This window comes from Carassius auratus, chromosome 22 (genome assembly GCF_003368295.1).
Source record: "Carassius auratus strain Wakin chromosome 22, ASM336829v1, whole genome shotgun sequence".
Taxonomy (NCBI): Eukaryota; Metazoa; Chordata; class Actinopteri; order Cypriniformes; family Cyprinidae; genus Carassius; species Carassius auratus.
In genome coordinates, this window is record NC_039264.1 from 10,764,828 (window position 1) to 10,784,065 (window position 19,238).

Sequence of the window (19,238 nt, forward strand, 5' to 3'; positions counted from 1 at the left end):
CTTTTTCAAACTAGTGGAAGGAAAACATCCAAAAGACAGTGTTAAGTTTTTCTTTTATAGCACTTTATCTGTTTGTGTCAATACATATTTTTAAAGGCCGTTTTCTCAAAATGAGTTTTTTTTTTCAACACTGAGCCATAAATCTCCACTTCAGTAGCACTTACACACACCAAACTTGACATTTTTATTCCTGTCTATATTCTGAAGTTTTTACAGAGGGATTTGTTCATATATATTTTCCTTGATTATATACAACATTTTATTCCCCCCAAAATTGTGAAAATATATTGTTTTCTGGCTGTTCAAAGTATTTTCTGAATTATGGAGTGACAAAAAAAAGATAACCAGAATTCCCTCTGTAAAAACATTTGACTCTAATATGTCATAAAAATTAAACAAAAATGAAGTCTAGTGTTCAGATTTTTGTACTAGACATTTATGCAAATTAGCACATATTTCATTAAATAATACCTCATTTGCATATTTAAACATAACATTTTTTAAAACTTGTAATACAAAAAATGTTTGCAATAATCAATGTAATCAATCAACTGGGTAAGTAAGGTGATAACTATTAGTTTTTTTTTTTTTTTTGCCCTATTCACCTGCAGTGTCTCGCCTTAAATACTATATTAGTGTCAAATACTTTTCAGGTGCTTTAAGGCACTTATCATGCTTATAATTACATGACACTCAACACACACATCAGTATTAATGATAGGTAGACACTGGCAAAAGCTCATAAATGGGCGCTCTATGGCGCCACAAAAGTGTGTGTGTGTGTGTGTGGCGGTGGGGAGTGGGTGAGGGGCTACATATATTGTTTTCATCAAGCCGGAAAACTTTCGAATTCACAGTCATTAGCTACGACCAACAGGAACTAGCCACCACAAATATAAAATATAGTATAATATAAATCTAAAAGGTGCTTTTTCAAGCGTGTGCACTGACTTCTATAAGATGTGATGCCTGAGTATAAACAAGAGGCTTGTAGTTCATTATTTAGTATAACCTCCACTGACCGGTCCATCACCCCTTTCTCTTTATCTTGGTTCAAGCTCCCCGTCTCACTACTTTCTCTGCTGTGTCCCCTGCTGCAGCACATTAGTCCATGTGATTTTTAATAAGTCAGTGTCAGCTCTGCTGCACTCTGGTCTGAGTCTGAGCGTGTGCAGAGCAGCGCTGGCTGATACACTCCTGCAGTCTGTGCTCTGACAGCTGCGCCACAGTGAAAGAGAGAGAGAGAGAGAGAGAGAGACGACTGCAGAGAACACTGGGAAAATCCAATACACCCTCATACTCTCGCCCAGGGAACAGCAGCAGTCTATCTGTGTCCCTCTCTGAGTCTAACACCTCCCCACGTCTCTCATTCACACCCTGGATCTTCTTCTCTTGCAGCTTCTTTAATAGGGACGGATAGAAACCAGGATCATCCAGCCATCTGTGTTTCTTGACACCCAAGCTGGAGAAGAGAAGGTGGAAGATGGTGCAAGCGAGGCCAGGACGGACCCTGCGATGGCCGGACTGGCAGCTGTCTGTTTGCGTGCTGCTTTTGTGTATGTTTGGGATGGCGGTGGGCCACAGAGCTCCCAAAACCCCACGATGTCCCGCCACCTGCTCCTGCACTAAAGACAGTGCCTTCTGTGTGGACACCAAGGCCATTCCCAAGAGCTTCCCACCAGGAATTATCTCCCTGTGAGTACTGGAAAGACCACATGTACCTGTCTCTTCTCTTATTTTTGTCGACTATATTCAAAAAGGGGAAAGTCGCACATGTAAACTGACTATTATCAGTTTATTAGCAGCATAACATGGACTGTCTAGAGTAAAGTATTAGGAAATTAAGCTGGCCATTACGTCACCTGTCAAGTGACTTCATTCCTTTAGAATGGTGACACAAGGTTTATGATTATAATACAATCATAAAGATAAAAAATAGAGCTCATATAGTGTCACATATAGTGGCCTGTAAAGTGTTTTGACTCCATAACCTTATATTTATTAGAGTCTGTTTATCACACAGATCTGTTTCATGGCTTGAGAAGACTGTCGTGTGTATATAGTGCATGTTGTGTAATGTAGAGTACTTTCTGAGTTTCATATGGTGGTGAACTATTCCTTTACACTGACTCAGAAAGTACTTTTGCTGAGCTGACAGAAAGTGTGGTGAAATCTAAATGAAGTCAGCTCACGTCTGCTGTAGAGACATAACCACAAGATTACAGAGGGTTCAAGTAAATTTCATTTAATAATATTTGGAGACAAGTCATTATTTTACGAAGACTTATGAAACCAGGGTTTTTAACTGAGTTTACTCGTATTCCTGTCTGTAATCTGAAGAATTTTCTCAAACTATGATCTCATGTTAGCTGAGTAATATAGAGTTGTGCGCTCTATAATGGTGTCCTTATTTTCAGACCGAGAATATGAAGAGGGAAGGAAGATCTCTGTCCTACTTTCTAATAATTACATATTGAGATCCTTTCAGGTGTGCAGAGCAACTGTTTAAGAAAAAAGGCCAAGCATTACTGCTCCAAAATGAATTTTAACTATATGTATATATATATATATATATATATATATATATATATATATATATATATATATATATATATATATATATATATATATATATATATATACACATAGACACACACACACACACACATTGGGAACACGTGGTGCTTCTCCTAAATTATTCATCATAATGCTAATGGTATGCTATTATATGTAAGTATTAAATATTAAATACATACTCATCGCATATGCACTCAAATGATGTCTCAAATCATGAAACTTGTATTAGTTTAATTACTCTTTCAAGTAGCTGGACTCCGACTAATGAAATCGAATTCATGTAATGAAAATTAAACACCCCGAATCCCAAACACATCCCATATATTTAAATTCATAAAGACATAATCAATCCAATGCTTTGTAATTATTTGTGAAATTTAATTTCTCAGTTTCTGAGTGAAAATTGTTCATCTACACCATTTTCTACAAAGAGACTTGAGGATGGACTTTTCATGATAGCAGAACACCACTGAAACTACATATCAACATCACATATAGTGCCTAGCAACCACAAAGAGATTCCTTAGCAACCATAAACATCTTAGCATTGTGGTGGTTTTGCACAGGAGAGCATCATGCATAATGTTTAGAATATGTGAAAATCTAGTTTTGTTTATAAATGTTCACTTGGGGCAAGGTTTTAGAGACTTAAAGTTATTACTTTAAGATGACTGTAACAGCAACTATATTTGTGATGGTGATGATGATGATGGTGATGATGATGATGATGGTGATGATGATGATGATGATGGTGATGATGATGATGATGATGATGATGATGATGGTGATGATGATGATGATGATGGTGATGATGACGGGGATGATGGTGATGATGATGATGATGGTGGTGGTGATGATGGCGGTGTTTCTGCTATTCTCCCAGGACTATGGTGAACGCTGCTTTCACAGAGATCCCCAAAGGAGCTTTTTCCCACATGCTCCTCCTGCAGTTCCTGTAGGTACCAAATGCACGATGATCATCCTGCGCATTGTCTTATTATGGTCTGTGTTTGTCTGAAAGTGGATAAAAGAGTGAGGATTGTAACGTCTGAGCAGTGTGTAGTGTGGTGTGTATCGGTGACAGAGCCTCCATTTACAGACTGGCCACACTCACACAACAACAGTGTTTCTGTGTGTGAGAAAGACAAGAGAGAAGTGTGTGTTCAAATGACAGCATGCCAGTTCTTCAGTCTCGGAGACGTAACATGATGTCCTGTTATATCACACATGCAATGCCTTGTTTAGAAACATCTTTCAATACACTCAAGTGGCCTTTTATTTCAGTAGCTAATATTATATTATTTGCAATAAAAACATATTCTTACACTACAATTTGACGTTTTTAGTTCAGACCATAAATAAAGATGCTGGTTTACTGGACTCATTTTTCATTTTAAGGACTATAGAGGACTATGAGTGGAGTACACAATGTGCTTATAATGCTTCGGAGCTCACGATTTGGCCATCTTTGTTATTTCAGAGGGCTAACATTTTAACAGAGGCAGTTTATTTGTCATCTATATAGTACCCGTGTCTAAAACAATATGTGAGAAATGTTCAGCTGAATGGAAGTGCACAGTCTTTTCTTAGTCTCTTTCTCTTCGCTCTGTGCAGGCTGTTGAACTCAAACACATTCTCTCTGATTTCTGACGATGCTTTCGCTGGTCTTGGACATCTGCAGTACCTGTAAGTATCTGACCATGCTGATTAATGGATGGATGGATGGATGGAGGAGTGGGTTGGTTGGTTGGTGGGTGGGTGGATTGATCACTCGCCCAACAGATGGACAGATTAGATGTTGCATTTTCAGTGAGATTTGTGCTGATATTTTTAGACACTGGCTTTTGCTCACAGAAATGAAATGAGCTACAATTATGGTTTTAGCCGTTTCTTTTAGCATTCATTTTCTGCACAAAGAAATATAAAACAAGAGAAAGCATCAGATATATATATAAAGTTCCAAAGCAAGTGTTTAGAACAGGTCAGGGATCATTTGCACAGCCGTTGACAATGATTATCCTATAAAACATTTCTTGATATGAGACAATGTGGCACAATATGAGCTTTCCCAACAGAAACATTAGTCTTGTCTTCTCTGGAACTGTGCTGAGTTCCTCTCGTTTTCTTCCAGTCTTCCTCTGTCTCTCGTTCTTTCTACAAGTCTTTCAGTTTCCTCTCAATTAGGACTTGATGACCCTCTTCTGTGTTTTAGATGAGCCTCCTGTTAGAGGACGTGCCAAATTCATATTGATTCACCAAAGAGATTTTGGTTGTCTATAAATGAGATAAAACTACCTTCTTTTACAGAATATTGAAAGGTCATTGGGTAGATGCCAAAAACTCCATTAATTACTGCTCAAAATTAATGTGCATTCTAACTAAAAATGTTTTAACCCAACATTAAATTTGATCAGTGGGGAAACGTAATCAGATTACTAGTAAAGTAATGTATTACTTTTGTATTTACAACAAAATACAAAATAAACAGTCTTTACAGTTGCCAGAAATATAACTTTTTTTTGTTTTCTTATTAATAAACAAATAAGCAAGCCTAGCCCAGGTGATAAAAAGTGACGTTCACAAAGAGTAACTAAAGAAACGCAATTAGTTACTTTTCGATGGAGTAAATCAATTTTGTAGTGCATTACTTTCCTCACCACTGCGTTTCTTTATATAACTTCAGATGTGACACCTCTTAAAAAATGTACATTGAAATCTAATACTTTTTGAAAGCCACTGAGGTGAATGGGAATATGAATAGCTTTCACCAGGTTTAAAAAGACATCTTCGAGCGATACTGTGCTCTCTTGTCATGCAGCTTGTGCAGTTTCTTCCGAGTCCTTCTTTAGATTCAGTGAGCGTTGTCTTCCAGATGAAAGCATTGGCAGCTCATTGACTGCAGAAAGAGAGTGAATGAGATAAAAGAGAGAGAGAGGGGGGAAGGACTTGCAGTTGCAGAAAGCTTTTAGCATTAATGAAAACGCCCACAACCTCAGTGTCATTAAACTAAAAGCATTAAGAAAGCAAATGTGGCAAGGTTTGCAGAAGTCTACTTGAATGCTGTGACACATGAATCCATCAGGGAGCAGGCGCCATGCTTTCACATCCTTAGCGTTTATTACAATGAATATAATGGGAGAAAATATGCATTTGATTAATATCCCTGTCCTAATCTCTGATCTTTCTCTCTGAAATGGCACACAGTACCTAAATCGTATCTACAAATATTGAATGTGTTGTTGGCTGAATTGATTTACATTGCCTTTAATGGTTCATTTAATTCTCATATTCTTTTTTCTTTCTTTTTTAACCATGTTTCCTTACAGATTTATTGAGAACAACAACATCCAAGCCCTGTCAAAGCACACATTCAGAGGACTGAAGTCTCTGACACATCTGTATGTATTGATCTGCCTATAAAAATAATCAGTTATTAGTGTAACGATTAAAAAAATCAATAAAAATTGATTAAATCCCTTTAACTGACAGTTAGTTATTGTACCTTATAGATTCAAATGAAGAATGTTAAATTTGCAATCCAACATGATAAATGGATTCTGTTATGTCTCTCCATTATCAGGTCTCTGTCCAACAACAACCTGCAGGTGCTTCCCCGAGATCTCTTCAAGCACCTGGACATCCTCACTGACCTGTATGTACCAGACATTCCCCTGTGACGGGCTCTTACAAAAATAACCCAGAACCCTAACTCATTTATTCTGCATGTCAAATAGAAACAGGTGAAAATGAGTGTGTTTTTTCACCTCTTGTCTCCGATGCAGAGACCTGCGAGGGAACTCGTTCCGTTGTGACTGTAAGATCAAATGGCTGGTTGACTGGATGGAGAAGACCAACACCTCGGTTCCCGCCATTTACTGCGACAGTCCTTTTGAGTTCCAGGGCCGACGCATCCATGACCTCACACCACGTGACTTCAACTGCCTCAGCGCAGGTAACCAAGTTCAGATCTCTACAAATGGCATTTCATCCTGGACTCTGGAAGTAACTTATGTACTATACATTGATAAAAGTATGTGGACGTCCTCTTTACTATGATCACGTGACAGCGTCAGCACCATTAAGCTTTCAAATTTTTTTTTTTTTTTTTTACATTTTCTGGAAAGTTTTAATTAGAGTAGTTTGCAGGAGTGTGATTTTAAACACAATGATCTGTGAAAGTGGACTAGTGAGTACGTGTTCGGCATTATAGCCCTCGATCTCTGTATTTCCATTAAGCTTCCTGAGATTACCTTGAGCTTATATTAAAGGTGTAGTAAGTGATTTTTGCAACCAATGTTGATATTTGAAAGCACCCAAACAAACACGCCCATACCCCAATAGGACCTTGCCCCTATTTTGATAACTCCGCCCCACATGTACGTACACAACCCTGGCGGCGATGATGGCGGTTTCTTCTAAGCGTGCCGGCTACAGCTTATTCAAGCTAAAACCAACGCAGAAAAGTTGTGTAAAAAGTTAAATCAGCCTAACTCACCGATCAAGAAGAACCAAAGCAACCTCGGCATCTGATTCCTTGAGTTTCTTCACCGCTGAAATTTTAATTAAGTGAAACGATACAAATACCAATATTTGAATCTTGACCGTTGTGTTCACTTTGTGTGGTTTCTGAAGTGCTCGTGTCCCCTTGCTTTATCTGGACTAAAAATCTTTGCTTTTGTGAAGAAAGAAAGTCAAAAACATCTAGGATGACAGAGGTTCAGTAAATGGTGAGAGAATTTAAATTTTTGGGTGAACTATCTCTTTGAAGAGATGTGAAGGAGAGGCTAGAAATATATTCCAGACAGAATACAAGAACGTGTTGAATTAATGAGTCATAGAATTAAAACATACAACGTTAATGTTTTTAAAGGCCACTTTATTCGTGTTGTCTATTCAACGTCTAAAAGGACAGTTAATCTTTTCAATGTTTATTTGGGGCATTTAACGTTTTTTTCTTAGCAAATATTGATAAATAATTATTTGTGACTTATTAGATTAATTAATAAGAAAATAATGCAATTATTAAGATTAAAAAAATATCCACTTACAGTCCTAATTCCTACTTAATGTTTCATATAATGACATATTGTAAATACAACCTATAGAACATCACTAAACATGAATTACAATTAATTAAGCATGCAATGTTTATTTAAACACTTTTTGGAGATTTGTAACATTTAATTAGCAATAAATCCCACAAAAATATGAATTGTATTTAAATTCTTATCATTGCTTTTATTTGCACTCAATTTTGTGCATTCAGCTAATATATTACATAACTAATGGCTCTATCAAAACAGAACAAATAATAAAAAAAAAATAGAAATGTGTGTTTGATGCATGAAAACAGTGATCATTATTTCTCACATCAGGCACTCACGTTTGAGCTCCTATTTACCATATTTAATGTGCATAAGATAAAATTAAAATATAACGTACTTTTCAAGATGAAATCAAATTAAAGGAGTAAAAACTATTGTTTTTTCTTCAGAAATGTTATCAAGTAAAAGTACAAGTAGTCAGATTAAATTGTACTTGACTAAATTACAAATGCCCCAAAATAATATTAAGTACAGTAATCAAGTAAAATTACTCAAGTATTATACACCTTTGCCCTTCTTCTTAATGTTTTGTTCCTCTGAAATTTTCCTTTTCTTCCTTTTTTTATTTTTCATCTTTCACTCTCTTCTTCCTATCACACGCCCCTTACTGCTGATTGGTTGCAAGTGTGTTTTTGGACTCAACCAACCCAGTGGTCAAAAGCATATAACAGGTTATAAATAAAGGCTTCATAGAAAGTGTTACCGGAAGGCTTTACTGACTACACAGTTTAGCTCTGAGTTCTTGTCATATTAAACTACCATTTTATAGCGAATAAACTATGATGTGTGAAATGTTGAAGGTGTGATTAAACATTGGTTTGACTGTATGGTGGATTAAATGGGATTCAAAATAAATGTTTTGAAGGACTCACTATATACACTGACTCTGATATGAAATGTTCTTCTAATCCAGATTTTGCTGTATATGAGTCATACTCGTTCCAGTCTCTATCTGTGGAGTCGTACGAGTTTAACGATGACCAGTACATAGTTTTCGCTCAGCCCAACACTGGAATCTGCACTGTCTTCATTTGGGATCATGTGAACATGCTTTTCAAGACACATTACAACATCACATGTAAGTCAAAACTTGCAAAACAGAGTTTTTCTTATTATTTTATTTAACAGAACCAATAAAAATAGACATTTCCATTGAAAATTATCTATGGAGGTCTTGTCTGAAGCAGTGATTTCCCAATCTTTTTACCCGCTGAACAAATCCTATGTTTCGCAACAGTAACAACTGAACTTCATCTTTTCAGACACTTAATTGAATGAAAGTGTACGCTAAGTAGACTATTATTTCATTAATATCATCTGCAAGTAGTGTGTATATATATATATATATATATATATATATATATATATATATATATATATATATATATATATATACCTTACAATTGAAGTACACTACAAGTGCACATTCAGTATAATTAAGTGAACTTCTTTTTCACAAGGGAAGGAAACCTGTGCTCTGGAGAATTAGATTTCACATTAAGAATCAATACTCAAAAGTGCATCAAGATTCACTTGAGTCATGTGATCAAACCGTAGTTACACTCAGTTACTAATATACTAATGTATGTGCATTCCAGCTCGATCTGCTGTGTATTGTAAACCTGTGGTTATCAACAACACTCTCTACATGGTTGTGGCTCAGCTCTTTGGAGGATCACACATCTACAAGTATGTCTGTGTGTCTATGGACACTCAAATATTGTCTGACAATACTTAGTGTGTAATCACAATTAACCCTCAAGTGTTTTTTTTTCGTGTTTCTTTAGTGTTAGCATTGCTAATCTTCAAACACTTTTAGTATACTATTTCCACAACAGTTTTATTGTAAGTCACTGCAGTGCCATCTATTGACGTGGATCATCATGATCATCAGTTTTATTGTATGTAAATAACACTTATACTTGTGAGTTTTAGAGAGTGATCTACACAGTAATGATTTCCTTTATCTGTCCAAAAGACAACTTGTGTATCGGTACATGGGAAAAATCTGAATTGCGAGATATAAACTCAGAATTCAGACATTTTTTTCTCGCAAGTTTATATCTCACAAAAACATCTTTTTCTAGCAATTCTGACTTTCTCGTAATACTGACTTTTTTGCAGAATTGCAAGGCCATTCTGAGTTTACATCTCACAAAAGCAACTTTTTGTCTCACATTTCTACCTTTCTTCTTGCAGTCATGCGAAGAAAAGTCTGAATTGCGAGATATAAGCTCAGAATTCTGTTTTTTTTTTTCCAATGGAGAGTTTACATTTTAAAGTTTATATCTCACTATTCTGAGAAAGAAATTGTGAGACAAAGTCCCAGTTAACTTTTCTATCGTTTTATTCCTTGGCGTAAACTTGCAATTGTACGTTAAGAACGTGCAATTCTGAGGGGGAAAAGTAAGAATTATAAAATATAAACTTGGAAATGTGAGGAAAACGGTTACAATTTTTATTCCATAGTGGAAATAAACTCTCATAGAGGGTGACCTGCACCACATTAAACGCCCAACTAAAACACTATTTTATTAAAAACTATAAGAACTGATGTGTGTACACCATTCAGTTGACTCTTCACAAAAACACAGTTTATTTCTTAACATGTAAAACATTTTAAATGAGCGCCAGACTATCGAATGCTAATTTATTTAATAAACTGTTTCAAGATCTTAAGAAGTTGGATTTACATGGTATCTGTTTCTATGTGATCGTCATCATCATGGCATCATTGTGACATCATGTTGTTGTTGTTGTCAGATGGGAGGAAGATCCAATGCGTTTCGTCAAAATCCAGGACATCGACACCACCCGTGTGCGTAAACCCAACTTCATTGAGACTTTCCAGATCGAAGGAGATTGGTATTTCGCAGTAGTTGACAGCTCTAAAGCGGGATCCACCAGTCTGTACCGCTGGAACAGTAACGGCTTTTACTCACACCAGTCCCTTCATCCCTGGCACAGAGACACTCACATCGACTTCCTGGAGGTGGACGCCAAACCTTGTCTCATACTCTCTAGCACCTCGCAGCCCCCGGTGGTGTATCAGTGGAACCGCAGCCAACGCCAGTTTGCCTACCACTCTCAGATCACCGAATCAGGCGATGTGCAGATGGTGAAGCACTTCTGGGTTCGAAAAGTGCTGTATCTCTGCCTCACGCGCTTCATAGGAGACTCGAAGATCCTGCGGTGGGACAGCCAACGCTTCGTAGAGATCCAAACCCTGCCGTCACGGGGCTCGATGGCCGTGTATCCGTTCAGCGTCGGAGTGAGGCAGTACCTTCTGCTGGGAAGCGATTATTCGTTCTCTCGAATCTATCTGTGGGACGAGCTCACTCAAAGATTCCAGCCCTTCCAGGAGCTCAACATGCTCGCGCCTCGAGGCTTCAGCCTGGTCTCTGTTGACAATAAGGATATTCTGTTAGCGGCCAGTTTTAAAGGAAAGACCATGGCCTACCAGCATCTAGTGGTGGACCTCAGTGCCAAATAGGCTTAAGGGTGTAAGTGCGTAAACGTCAAGAACTGCAAGAATCTTTCTACATCTGCATTCACACATGAATTGATTCTGTCATTGCTGAATACTCATACATTAGTTACTGTGAGTGTAAGCCATCATCAACTCAAGAAACATGTTCAATCTTTAAACTGATTACCTATTTGAGTCTTTAAATCTAAATAAATATGTACAATATGCACTGGAATGATGACATGTTTCTCCAAAAGGATGTAAGTTGTTCAGTTTCATATAAAAAGGGGAATTATATTTTAGACGGATGTCACTCTCTTATTCTTGTACCGTCATAGCATGAACATGAATATTATGTGTTACCAAGAGAAATAACACGTTTCATTTTAGTCACTCCACTGAGCTTGAGTGTTAAGGGTTTGCTTTAAGGATTTTCTATGCAGATGATTCTCTGAAAATGTTAAATTATCGTACTTGGACAACAATATGCCTAATTTACTAACTGGTAGGTCATTATAAACTTTTTGCTGTCATCAGCATGCATTACAGTAAATGACTGTAGTGGAAATGTAATTTATGATGTGTCACAAAATAAAGTTCAAATATAGCCTATGTATTTCTTGCACAGGATTTTTTTTTTATCTCTCCAACCTTCTACTCCCTCTCATTCTTTTTTGTCCATAGCTCTGCGTGTACCTCAATGCCAATTTTCTTCCTTTTCTGCCTCCTCTGTCTCCATTTTAGCACAATCTATGGTGAAAATAGTCAGAAACCGTATGATCATTCATCGTCACTGTGTAGGCTATATGTTATATATCCTCCTGAGAACCAGAAAGAAAAAAAAGCTTTTTGAATTTAGCATTTTTTTCATGGCATTACATTGTTTAGAGCATGAGAAAACATTTAAAACGGATTGTTCAAAACAAAAACCATTCAACATTTATGTGACAAAACATTTTAATATTGTCTAATTTGTGCTACAAAATGTTGTTTATTTTTGAAATTTGATTTCCCAGTGCGATGGCGTCAGCATTGAATATGCGACTATTTCGGTTTCTTCCCAGTTTTACCTCGCTACTATTCGCTCGCACATTTTCAATGATGTAGCTGCCGATTATTTGCGAACCATTCCTTGCAAACGCAATTCCTCACCTACAGCTATCACGGATTTAAAAGGGTCATAAGACGTTGCTCAAAAGAACATTGTTTTGAGTATTTGGTGTAATGCAATGTGTTTATGTGGTTTAAGGTTCAAAAACATTATTTTCCACATACTGTAAATTATTGTTGCTCCTTTAGGCAGGGGAGCCTTTTTAAAACGCATTGATTTAAACAGAGCTCATAGTTCTGAAAAGCAAAGTGTGTGCTGATTGGCCAGCTATCAACATCTGAATATTTGTTCTGGAACAGTGTTGTAAATACAACTTAACCACTGATTTCTAGTTGTGTCCTCTTTTTGAAGACCAAACAAAGTATTTTCGCTTTCACAACGAAACGCACAGTGTCTCCACAACATGGCGGCGGCAGCAACAATACTACAGCGAGAATAAAAGTTAAGCCTTCTTTCTTTGTGTGAACATTTGGGCGGCGTTATGCAAATCATTCCACATCATGACATAGGCATGTGGGGGCGTGTTAGAACGAGCCATTTTGGGGGGGGGGGGGGGGTTGACTCTTTACTTTGATTAAAGAATATCTCTTTAGATTTTAAACTTTAGTCTTTGCAACTTTACAGATCTTCTTTATGCACCAAGAGCTTGTAACACTCCAAAGAGAAAGGAAAAATTGAAGTCCCATCATATGAGCTGTGTGGAGAAAATAATCAGGCCCGATGTTACTGATGGTTACGCAGTAATGGTTACGCATTTGAAGTCCTAACATAAGTTTTTGTGCATATAACTTCTAACACATTAAAAACTGTCTTACAGCATTGCAGAAAACATTTTATTTCATGAAACATAAGCATCTTTCAGTTTGGCAAGATTTGCACTGAATATTGAATGAAGATAGGCTATCCTTTATTGACCACAGAATGCTCTTTCAAAAACATTAATTTATTTGTAACTTTGTAAATAGCCTATTCATTTGCATCTGGGATAGCCTATGTATTACAGTTTTGCTTATGACACAGTAATAGCCTTCATTTAATGTTATGCTAAAATGAATTTTAATGTGTAGCTTAACGTGCCTTTAAACAAAACAAGGGGTCACTCATACTTCATAAAATAAATAATAAACATGTTAATTTGGTTAAAATAGGCTTCGTAATACATGGAACCGCTGGCGCAGTAACACTTCATGAGATGATCACAGGTGATGTACACGGCTCAACCAATCAGAATCAGGGAGCGGAACTCTCGTCTTGTTTACTTTTAAAGATTCCGACACACACTTGAAGGTTCTGCAGTTCTAGAGCGATGTCACAACAGCACGATCAGGTTTACCTCGCTATTATCGTCTCACACGGATCAGATCGCGATTCATGGACTTGCGAGGAACAAACGCTCCTCGTACCAAATCGCCAGGCATAAACAAAAAGAGGTTTGATAACAGAAGGCAGTGGACCTGTCCGGACAAACTCTTCTGTCCCGCTGCTTCTTACGGTCCTTGCGAAGTCAAAGGTTTATCGTATCTTTGGCCCGGTTACAACATCAGGGCCCAAGTTAAGGAAGACACAAATCTCTGCTTACCAGACTGTCAGCCTCTGTATGAGCTTACTAAAAAGGAAACAGATGTAAGAGCACTTATAACAGGTGTGCCTCAGAACCAGAAGGATGTTTCTTCTGAAAACATGCTCCAGACAAATGAGTATAATTTAGAGGAGCTTCAAACCAGCGCGTCTGAGCTCCAGACAAACATTGTTTCTGTTGAGGGTCTCCAGACGAGTCTTGTGCAGGGGAGCTCCAGAAGAAGCGCATGGATGATTATGAAAAAGCCTTAATACATCTCCCAAAAATTGTGCCTCAGAGCCAACATTTTCTCCTTGAAAGTGCATCTTTGACAAGCAGGTCAGCAGTGTTGAACTGTGAAGAGCCGTGGTCTCTGACTCCATGGGTGGAGGGTGATAGTGAAGACGAATCGATTGAGGAGGAGGTCACTTGTATAGTAGAACAAAATAAAAGGGAGATAAAGAAATATGAAAGCTTTCAAGCCAGTGCAAGTCAAAACGCAAGACCTCCAAAGATTGGGCGTCCCAACCAGAGCCACCTGCAAAAAACGAGATACTCCTTAAAGCAACTCAAGTCATCTGTGCTTCCGTTTCCTCCGCTGGGTGAGGAGGACTGATCCTGACAAGCTTCAAAAAGATGAAGATATTCATTTTAGCACGTGCAATTGGTGATATATACATGGAAGTCTTATGTTACATTTTCTATGATATTTATAACTCATTTTTCAACTTTATTTTGTGAGATAGCTTTACTTTTCCATCATTTACTGCAATACATGCTCTGCGAATTGCTGTTCAAATAATAAATGTCATATTAAAGGGCTTAAAACTAAATGTATTTGCTGTGTTTGTCAGGGTCACCTTATATGAAACTGGACATTGCAGTGCATAAATGTTTATTTATAGGTTTTATTGTCAAATTATCGTAATTAGTTACGAATGAAAATGTTGACATTAGAATAACAAAGCCCAAAAAAGTTATCAAATTCACTTGAAAAATCACTGTAATGGCATTTTAGGAACTTATTGTGCTGTTAAAATCTCTGTGTAAATGTTGAATCTATGTCATATTGCCGGTCATACTGTTATTTTTTTATTTTGATTAAGGAAAAAGTCACCGGAGAATTTGGACAATTCTGCAAACAGCAGGATCTGTTTTTATAGTCTATTAATGCTCGTAATTAAACTTAAATTGTGAATATAAATTCATCTGGACTAGCGTATTGAAATGACTTAATAAAAACAGCAACAGTATTTATATTGAAAAACCTATGATGATAAACATAGAAAATATTCAGAATCTAATGTATTATGTTATTTAAACCCTAAAATATAAACTTTTTTTAAAAGAAAAGTGTAAACTGACTTCGTTTTTAGACATACAATTGTGTGTTATTTACAATTAAATGAAAATGTAGTTATTAGACCTAAAGTTCAAATATTTATTAAAGCAGGACAAAATATTGAAATGTATTTTAAATGATTTACATTTAATTTGACTCACAAAGAGCACTTTTTAAAAAATAGGCTACTTGAACATATCCTAGTCATTAAAGTTTAGCCTATTCTCTCGAAGTACACTTAAGTATGTTTTTTATTTCATTGTGATTTAAGATGACTAATATTTGAACTACAATCTCATCATTTAAATGTTAATGGATAATAGAAATATAGGTTAAATGATAGATAAATCTTATTTTACACAGTTTACGGGCCTCGTGAGGTATTAAAAGTTTTCAAGACATCTATCCTGAGAAATTGAAATCTGAACGAGAGCTTCAGGAGGAAGGGCTCTGTTCCTCTGGGCTTGAGTACTGTCCTTCAGAGCATGATCAGGTCAGACACTGTCACCTCGAGCACAGCGAGGATGTTTAATGGTCACATGGAATTACGGCATTGGGGTTTGAAAATTGCATCTAAATTATGTGTTGTTTAATGTGCAGGTGTAAGCAGCAGGCAAAATCACTGCTTAAAGAGGGAAAGAAATCACAGGTATGAGCACACGTTTGAGTTTTTAATCCCTATTTATTGTAATAGGCGAGAAAAGTGTTTTAAAGGATTCCCACTTTGTCCTGTCACAGGCCCTGAGTGTCACGCTGCCAGTCTTTGTTTTCCTGGGTGTTCCCTAGTGAGCTCACTTCCCCTTAGGCACTTCACCATAGGCACTTTAATTCCGCTAGTCTGGTTGTGTCTTCACAGTAATTGCACTCCAATTAGAATCGCACAGGTGTTGACAATACTCTGTCATTAGTTTCCCTATATAGAGCTGTCTTTCTCTGTTGTCATCATGGAGTCCTTACCCTATGTGTCTCATGCTCTCGTTCCCCCGAGACTTCCTCTTCCTTCTCATTCTTCCGAGTTCCCCGTTTCATCCGGTTCCCTCTTTTGGTTACGTTTGTCTCTCATGACTGTTTATTTTTGTAGTTACCCCTCTGTTTAAATAAAAACCCTTACCTGCATTTGGATCTACCCTCTCTTTGTGTTTTCCCAAACCCAACCGTGACAGAAGGACTCCATCATGCCTAGATCCAGCGGTGTGAGATTTCGAATCGGTTCCCCAGCCACCATGGAGGAACGGAGGGGGAGATTCCGGAACTTAACCACCCTTCATCAAGAGGGAAGGGAGGTGGGTGGCCTGGCGCAATTGTTTTGGACTTTGGCAGTCGGGTTAGGTTACAATGATGCAGCACTAAAGGATTGGTTTAATAATTGCCTGGATGATCCTTTACCTCAATGGGAGATGAAGGGGTTAGAGATCCTGGACTTTTGGGGGTTTACCAATTACCTGCACCATCGTGCTCAGTGGAATGCAACAACCACACCAGAGTTTCCAGACAAGGCTGCCAGCTCAGCACCACAACCCAAGATGGCCACCAGCCCAGCCCCACAGCCCAAGATGGCCGCCAGCCTAGCGCCACAGCTCAAGATGGCCGCCAGCCCAGCACCACAGCACAAGATGGCCGACTCAACGCCACCGACTCTCCATCGTAGAGGGCGGAGGAGGAGACAGGCAGCTACTGTTCCTCAGGACCCGGAGAACGTTCCCGAGCGGGCGGCTGCCGTCCATGAGGCCATTCCCGATGCGGTGCCCGCTGCTGTTCCGGAGGCGGTGGCCGAGGCTGTTCCCGATGCGGTGCCCGCTGCTGTTCCGGAGGCCGAGGCGGTGGCCGAGGCCGTTCCCGATGCGGTGCCCGCTAATGTTCCGGAGGCCGAGGCGGTGCCCGATGCAGTCTCCGAGGCGGTGCCCGATGCAGTTCCCGAGGCGGTGCCCGATGCTGTTCCCGAGGCGGTGCCCGATGCAGTTCCCGAGGCGGTGCTCGATGCAGTTCCCGAGGCGGTGCCCGAGGCTGTTCCAGAGGCGGTGCCCGATGCTGTTCCCGAGGCGGTGCCCGATGCTGTTCCCGAGGCGGTGCCCGATGCAGTTCCCGAGGCGGTGCTCGATGCAGTTCCCGAGGCGGTGCCCGAGGCTGTTCCAGAGGCGGTGCCCGATGCTGTTCCCGAGGCGGTGCTCGATGTTGTTCCCGAGGCGGTGCCCGAGGCTGTTCCCGAGGCGGTGCCCGATGCAGTTCCCGAGGCGGTGCCCGATACAGTTCCCGAGGCGGTGCCCGAGGCTGTTCCCGAGGCGGTGCCCGATGCTGTTCCCGAGGCGGTGCTCGATGTTGTTCCCGAGGCGGTGCCCGATGCAGTTCCCGAGGCGGTGCCCGATGCAGTTCCCGAGGCGGTGCCCGATGCAGTTCCCGAGGCGGTGCCCGATGCAGTTCCCGAGGCGGTGCTCGATGTTGTTCCCGAGGCGGTGCCCGATGCAGTTCCCGAGGCGGTGCCCGATGCAGTTCCCGAGGCGGTGCCCGATGCTGTTCCCGAGGCGGTGCCCGATGCTGTTCCCGAGGCGGTGCCCGATGCAGTTCCCGATGCAGTTCCCGAGGCGGTGCCCGATGCAGTTCCCGAGGCGGTGCCCGAGGCTGTTCCCGAGGCGGTGCCCGATGCAGTTCCCGAGGCGGTGCCCGATGCAGTTCCCGAGGCGGTGCCCGAGGCGGTGCCCGAGGCTGTTCCCGAGGCGGTGCCCGAGGCTGTTCCCGAGGCGGTGCCAGATGCAGTTCCCGATGCTGTTCCCGAGGCTGTTCCCGAGGCGGTGCCCGAGGCTGTTCCCGAGGCGGTGCCCGATGCAGTTCCCGAGGCGGTGCCCGATGCAGTTCCCGAGGCGGTGCCCGATGCAGTTCCCGAGGCGGTGCCCGATGCAGTTCCCGAGGCGGTGCCCGATGCAGTTCCCGAGGCGGTGCCCGATGCAGTTCCCGAGGCGGTGCCCGATGCAGTTCCCGAGGCGGTGCCCGATACAGTTCCCGAGGCGGTGACCACAAGGCCGTGGTGGTCTTCTACTCCGCCCTGGGGGACTCTGGCGGTGACCACGAGGACGTGGTGGTCGTCCGCTCCACCCTGGGGGACTCGGGCGGTGACCACGAGGACGTGGTGGTCGTCCGCTCCGCCCTGGGGGACTCCGGCGGTGACCATGAGGACGTGGTGGTCTTCTGCTCCGCCCTGGTGGACTCCGGCCTCGACCACAAAGACGTGGTGGTCTTCCGCTCCGCCCTGGAGGGCTTTGACTTTGACCACAAGGCCGTGGTGGTCTTCCGCTCCGCCCTGGTGGACTCCGGCCTCGACCACAAAGATGTGGTGGTCATCTGCTCCGTCCTGGTGGACGCCTCAACATGCCCTTCATGGACTTATGTTTTGTGTTTTTTGAGTTCTGTTTCTGTCTGTTCCTTTTAGTTTAGTCTGGCCCTCCTTCCCTCCCCCTGAGCCTCCACCTGTCCGCCTCCCTCCTGGACTCCTTGTTTTGTGTTGCACCTTTCCATTCCTCCTGGTTGCTCCTGTCCCTGTTTTCTGTCCCTCCGTCCCTCCCCCTGGTCCGCCGCCGTTCCACCTCCCTCCTGCCTCTTTTTCTGTTGGGGTTTTCCTGGGTTTAGGTGGAGCATCTGGTAGCTGCTCCGTAGGGAGGGGGTAATGTCACGCTGCCAGTCTTTGTTTTCCTGGGTGTTCCCTAGTGAGCTCACTTCCCCTTAGGCACTTCACCATAGGCACTTTAATTCCGCTAGTCTGGTTGTGTCTTCACAGTAATTGCACTCCAATTAGAATCGCACAGGTGTTGACAATACTCTGTCATTAGTTTCCCTATATAGAGCTGTCTTTCTCTGTTGTCATCATGGAGTCCTTACCCTATGTGTCTCATGCTCTCGTTCCCCCGAGACTTCCTCTTCCTTCTCATTCTTCCGAGTTCCCCGTTTCATCCGGTTCCCTCTTTTGGTTACGTTTGTCTCTCATGACTGTTTATTTTTGTAGTTACCCCTCTGTTTAAATAAAAACCCTTACCTGCATTTGGATCTACCCTCTCTTTGTGTTTTCCCAAACCCAACCGTGACACTGA

At 40.9% G+C, this 19,238-nt stretch overlaps 1 protein-coding gene across 1 annotated transcript; it reads left to right on the plus strand.

Annotated features, from left to right (window-relative positions):
* The first annotated feature begins 1,046 nt into the window (after positions 1-1,046).
* On the plus strand, positions 1,047-11,763 carry LOC113039675 (leucine-rich repeat LGI family member 3-like). The gene is made up of 9 exons (XM_026197684.1): positions 1,047-1,695; positions 3,461-3,532; positions 4,192-4,263; positions 5,904-5,975; positions 6,158-6,229; positions 6,360-6,529; positions 8,596-8,760; positions 9,281-9,371; positions 10,446-11,763. Exons 1-9 carry the CDS (start codon positions 1,484-1,486, stop codon positions 11,173-11,175), a joined length of 1,656 nt encoding a protein of 551 aa, XP_026053469.1. The 5' UTR covers positions 1,047-1,483; the 3' UTR covers positions 11,176-11,763.
* The last annotated feature ends 7,475 nt before the right edge of the window (positions 11,764-19,238 follow it).